This window comes from Xiphophorus maculatus, chromosome 14 (genome assembly GCF_002775205.1).
Source record: "Xiphophorus maculatus strain JP 163 A chromosome 14, X_maculatus-5.0-male, whole genome shotgun sequence".
Taxonomy (NCBI): Eukaryota; Metazoa; Chordata; class Actinopteri; order Cyprinodontiformes; family Poeciliidae; genus Xiphophorus; species Xiphophorus maculatus.
In genome coordinates this window covers 11,082,152-11,088,151 of record NC_036456.1, presented here as the reverse complement: position 1 = coordinate 11,088,151, position 6,000 = coordinate 11,082,152, and the positions used below count along the sequence as shown (strand labels likewise).

At 43.9% G+C, this 6,000-nt stretch overlaps 1 protein-coding gene across 1 annotated transcript in view; it reads right to left on the bottom strand.

Annotated features, from left to right (window-relative positions):
* Nucleotides 1–1,046: 1,046 nt before the first annotated feature.
* stim2 (stromal interaction molecule 2) overlaps nucleotides 1,047–6,000 on the bottom strand; it is a 47,195-nt gene continuing 42,241 nt past the window's right edge. Inside the window, exons 10-12 of the mRNA XM_023346484.1 lie at nucleotides 5,329–5,567; nucleotides 5,032–5,218; nucleotides 1,047–4,121 (exon numbers count right to left, since the gene is read on the bottom strand). Coding sequence (XP_023202252.1) covers nucleotides 3,503–4,121; nucleotides 5,032–5,218; nucleotides 5,329–5,567 — 1,045 coding nt within the window. The 3' untranslated portion in view covers nucleotides 1,047–3,502. The remainder of the gene's footprint in view (nucleotides 4,122–5,031; nucleotides 5,219–5,328; nucleotides 5,568–6,000) is intronic.

The window sequence follows — 6,000 nt, the reverse complement described above, 5'->3', positions numbered from 1 at the left end:
AAAAAACAATAACATAATGTCCTGACCTGAGGGGTATGAAATAACTGGAAACTTAGCTTCAAGGAGAATAACAATAAAACTTGAGGAATGAAGATACAACAAAGTTCAGGCCGCAGCTAGGACAGACAACTCGAGCTGGAAGCCAGAACAGTGAGGCAACTTCCGGTGTTGTTTGTGAGCATAAAGTTTTTCAGATAAAAATATGTTTTTGACCTTGCTTTTCTTTTTAAACCTAAATAGGTAGAAAATTGCTGATTAAAGTCAGTATTTGACTAGCATAACAACACATTCTCAGGTGAAAGTCACATTGCTGTTGCGTCGTTACCTCTCAGAAATAAAACAGACTATTTCTAAAGTGTGACTTTCAGCTGGTTCCATTCACTGCCAAAATATTTTACTCAGCTACTGGATGCATCCCTTGCCAAAGGTTCTGGTGACACAGTTGTTTGGATTAAGTGGGGGTAGTGACACCTATTGCATCAGAGTAACAATGCTGGTCAGAACAGGAGCAGAAATTACGTCTTCCCCCAAATGCTGTGGCAATTTGGGTTTTGAGAATTACAATTGTTGCTACAAGCATCACTGTAAATAACGCAACGTTTGGGTACATCACATAGTGCTTGAATTTTCTGGATAAGGTGCCGGTTTGTTAGGTCTCCCAAGATATTTCCTCTCATACATTTGTCTGGATAAATCTCCAAACAATTCAAGCTTGTGTGCTAAGCGCTCAATATAATGTTTGATATCATTCTGCAGCGACTTCCAGATGCAATCTTGATTTCTTTCTGTCATAATATTTTACAACTTTCTCAACTTCCGACATGAAACTAGATACGGCACAACATGCCCTGCGAGGCTAGAGGAAACTGGAAGAAAAAGAAAATATAAAAGCTGTGCTATTTGTGCTCTTTTGGCAATGAAATTTCAGCAGCTGTTTGATTTGCATGAAACACTTTTTCACCACTTCAGACAAAAGCATAAAACAGACCCGCAAACATGACTCTGAACCATCTTGGTTGCTTCCTTTTTTTTTTTCTTTTTTTTTTATTATTATTATTAATTCTTCTACAGTATACAAATATCCACACACACAAAATGTTCTCAAACCCCCACATTCCTCGTAAACATTCACTTCCTCCCCACCTAGCAGCCCTGTCCTGCATTCCCTTCATTGCGCGCTCCATTGCCCGACAACCTCTCACATGTACGAGTTTTTGTTTGTTTTTTTCTTCTTCTGCTTCTTCTTCTATTTTTAAAACCACACATTGGATCATCGGCTCAGCGACCTCCTAGATGCTTGCTGGAGCACTGTTGCATTCTCAAACTGCAGCGGTGACACCCAGCTCCGGGACGAGAGGAAGCGGCCAGTAATCACAGTGTGAAGCTCTTGACATCAGTGCGCTAGGTTTGCGGGCCCCATAGGTGATGAGCCGGACTGTATTGCGAGGGTCGAGCTTAGTGGGGACTCAGGGAGGGTCAGAAGCAGGGAGGAGAGGCAGGTCTTGGTGCATCATTCATCAGATCCGGATCAAACAGCTTGACTTCTTGCCGCATATTGTTTTTCCTGTTATTGTTGTGTTTTGTTTTTTTGTTGTTGCTTTTTTTGTTTTAGGCAAACAGTTGGGTGGGTCTGGTTGCCTTGCAGTGTGATGTCAGATTGGCAGCAGATTATTCTTAGTGTCACTGGAATTTTAACACATACAGGCGCATCAAAAAAAAAAATCAATGTTCCTAAGCTGATACTTCAGTTCAAAGAGTGAAACTTCTATTCATTACGCAGAGTGATACATTTCAAGTGTTTATTTCTGTTCATTTTGATTATTACTTGCAGCTAAAAAAATAAAATAAAGTTACTCCAAAAACAATGTTGTTTATGAGATGAGAGATTAAAAATACTTGATGGCTGCTCATAGAGTGCTGCATACAAGAATATTAATGGTAAGTTCAGTGGAAGGAAAACTGAGGGAGGCTGGATTCCCAAAAGCCATCCACTTCAAGACTTCAGTACAAACTGAATCTAATTTCTAGACTTTTCTATCTGCTCTAATAGTATGGATATTTAAGCATGAAACAAAACAAAAAAAAGTAAAAATTACATAGTTAAACCGTGAAAACAACTTTGAAGAGGGATATAGATTTTTTATTTTAATCGGAGTTTGCCATTTATTGTTCAAAATAGTGATTAGATTTTAAACAAAGAATCAATTTTACTTTATATATGAAGGAGGGAAACATAATAACGTTCGACTCCACGCTCTTGATGACTGCATCCTTGAGCAGGGATCATCGAAACCCATTTGAAGGTTTGCAAAAGATTAAAATCTTCAACCCCCCCCAAAAAAACACTTAAAATACATCACTCTGTATGTAACAAATCTACACGAGACACAGCTTTCACTTTTTAAACTACATTACAAAAATAAATAAGCTTTTCAATGATCATCTAACTTACTTGAGAGATGCACCTGAAAGCCAATTTCCCCCCCTCAAACATTGTAGTGACACCAGGTTTAAAAAGCTGCAGGATATATATATATATATATATATTTAAAAACAAAAAAAACATAAAGATAGTAGATTTTGTTACTGTATGGCTACAGAATGCAGGTAATCAAGTAATAAAGGGCGACAAGAACACAGATAAAGTGACCGCTGCGGCTTCAGTCCGCGATGAAGCCGTAAAATTTAAAAATCTATTAATATCACCTTTAAGAACATTGTGTGAAAACAGTTTATATATATATATCTATTTTTTTGTCCTATTTATATATTTATATTGAGACATCCATAAAGAGTGGCACTGAGGGCACATCAGATCATTTTGGCTCTGTGCTGCGTTTTCATTACGACCGCTCATGCATCCCCCTCCCTTCATGTCGACATCTTGATTCTAACTCCGTGAGCTGCGCCCTCTCTCCGTCTCCCCGCCAAAAAAAACCCAAAAAAACACAACCACGAAGAAAGCAGTAGTGCAACAAACTTTTAGCAGGATTATTTGTCTCTCTCTCTCTCTCTTCTGAATGAAATGAGTCAAGTACACGAGTTCATCCACACAACACGTCTTCAGTGAAACACTACACCTTGTGAGTTTGAAACTAAATGTACAGACCGCACCTTTAGACCCTTTATGAAGAGGTTTTTTTTGGTTGGTTCAAACTAAAAAAAAAAAAAAAATTAAATACAAAGAAAAGAAAGGAAGGGAGAACCGTGAGCAGGTTTTGAGCTTGCCTCGGCTCCTCCCTCCATCTGTGCGGGTTTTTTCTTTGCGAGAACTAAATACAAAGGGATTATTGAAAAATAAGGCTACCAGGCTGAGGGGCGTTTGACGGCACCCAGGCTGAGCTACATTCCATCTCTGATGACAAAAAAAGAAGAACAAAAAACCCAGGAGAGAAAAGGAAATGTTTTATCTTCCAGTGACGTATGAGCGATAAAACTCTTCCTTTAGTTTAGTTTTCTCTCTCGCTGTCACACGCGACACGCTACCTCTCTCTGAATGTTTTTATTTCTTCTTCTTAAATAAGCTTTTGATTTTAGACGAGGAGCGCTTGATTTTCTCCCCGTTGTCGCAGGAGTCCTGGGAGGAGGTGCTGTGGAGCTTGTAATCTCTCCCCAGGCTCCGGCCCTCCGAGTCCAGCGAGGTGAGAGACGGGTGGCGCCCCACGTTGGGCAGCATGCTCGCCGGCAGCTGGCCGTAGCTGTAGGACTTCTCCAGGATGCCGTTGTAGACGCCCTTGCCCGTCGGAGAGGCGGCGCTGCCCTGCGACAGGGGCATGCTTTGGGACTCGGGTATGACGCGGGTGAGGTCGGGCGAGCCTTTCCGCGTGAACGGGTGGTGCTCCAGGGCCGGGGATGGGGAGGTGGAGGGCGGGCCGGAGGGGGTGGCGGCCGGCGTCGGGGGCATGGGAGGAGGCGTGGAGTCCCTGAGGCTGCTGCTGCTGCTGCTGCTGGTGGTGTGGGTGGAGCCGGGGCGCTCCGGGCTGCCCTGGCCCAGCAGCAGCAGCTCCTCGCGGGAGATGCGGCGGTACGGGGCGTCGGCGGCGCCGGGGGAGTGCAGCTGCTTCCGGCCGATGGTGGAGCAGAGGGAGTCCGTGTCGGAGCTGCCGTCCTGAGCCGGTTCTCTGACGGGGAGAAGCAGAACAAGCGGGTCACACACTGAAAACGTCGCCGCAATGTGGAAATATGTACGACTGTTCAGAATATTAACCACAGAGGGTAGGAGGGACAAAATACGACAGCCAATTCACAATTTTAATTTTTGTTTACATCTTTCCCAACAACAACTAAAATCACAACAAACCAGGAAAAGCTTTAAAATACATCTATTTTTAACCACACTCTGGTGCTATTGCACCTCTACTGCTGCTAATACTATGACCCAGTTCTACCGCCAACGCCGAATAAACACAAAATCTTACAAGCACTTTCGGTCTGTTTTCTTAGAACACCTGAAATAAAGACAAAACTAACTCACAAATAACTGAGCTTGTTTTTAGTCAATAATCCCTTAATAATGATGAAAAAGTACCAGCTAGATATGAAATAATCTGCCAGTGGAACAAGACATTTTTAATTTACAATGTGGGAAAAACGCATTGTTCCATTGGTTGATTATTTCACTTATACCTAGTATTTTTTCATCAATATTAAGGAATTATTGACTTGAAACAAGCTCCTGTATCATGCTGAAAAGTTACTTGTAAGTTCATTTTGTCTTACTTCAAGTGTTAGAAACTAGACCAACAAGACTTTTGTGTTTTTGCAGTCTGGTAAAGATTGGACCAGGCTTTGTTGAGACTCTCGGCTATAAGTTAGAAACACTGGGACAAAAATCAGATCGTTTCATTTTCGGGAGACAGTTAGTCCTAAAACAAACGTCCGATTAATGAGATGAATGTGATTTGCCTGCAGACAGAAGACAGTCTATAACACTCAGTGAAACCCTCTTGGTAATCTGTCAGTGTCTGGATAAAACACCTGTTAGTCCAAACTGTAAAACCATTCCATGGCGTTCCGGCCACAGCTACATACCCCCTCCTATCCAAACTGAACATAAACTGTTCGTCGTCTGCGTCGGGGCGATAGTAGAGGGACGAGCCGGCCATGGACAGCAGGTCTGGGTCCGGGGACATCAGGGACGACTGTTGGCTCAGCAGGCTTCGGCGGGAGCGGCACAGGCTGCTGTTGCGGGTCAGCGGGGGTCGGATCAACGCAGCGGCTGGGAGAGCAAAACAAAGATCGGACGTCGTTCCGGAGCAAGCGGCAACATTTTCTCCTGCTGAGAACGAGTGTAAAAAAATGTATAAATAAATGGCGCGGCGCACTCACTGGAGAACTGTGGAATGATGGGAGGCGTGTCCTCGTCCAGGTCGTCCACACCGCCTGCGATGGGGTACGGAGGGACAGAGACTCGGGGCATGACCACCCAGCTGTGGTCCGAGTAGAGGCTGGCCGTCAGGCTCGGCAGACCTGAGTTGTTGACGACGGGGAAGCCGCAGAGCTTCTCGATCTGCTGCCAGCGGTGAAGCCGCTCCCTCAGGCACGCCGTCACCTCTGACAGAGCTTTCCTAAAAAAATATATATATATAAAAAAACAAGAAGGGAAAAACTAAATGAAGAGGACGGCCCTGGTTCTGAACGTGCCGAACTTGGCGAGCTGGAGAGATTCTTCTCTGATGCACATCAAAACGTCCTTTCTAAGATGCACACAGAAGAAGTTGACGAGCCAAGATTAATGCGCTTTTTGGCACGAAGCAGACCCACTTGTAAAGCTGGACCTCTGCCTAACAAGAAGCCAGACGGAGCTCTGCACTTTCTTCTTGTTTTTCCTGTGATTCCCCTTGGTGTTTGAACAACTGAACGATTCTTTGAACTGGATTTCAGAGGAACTCTAAATAACCTCCCAGACTAAACAAAGTTAAGCGCCCAGAAGAATGTACCCTAATCTGCAAAGCAGTGTAGAATAGATCAGGAGCTGGCCTTTCACCAGAGGACACCGGT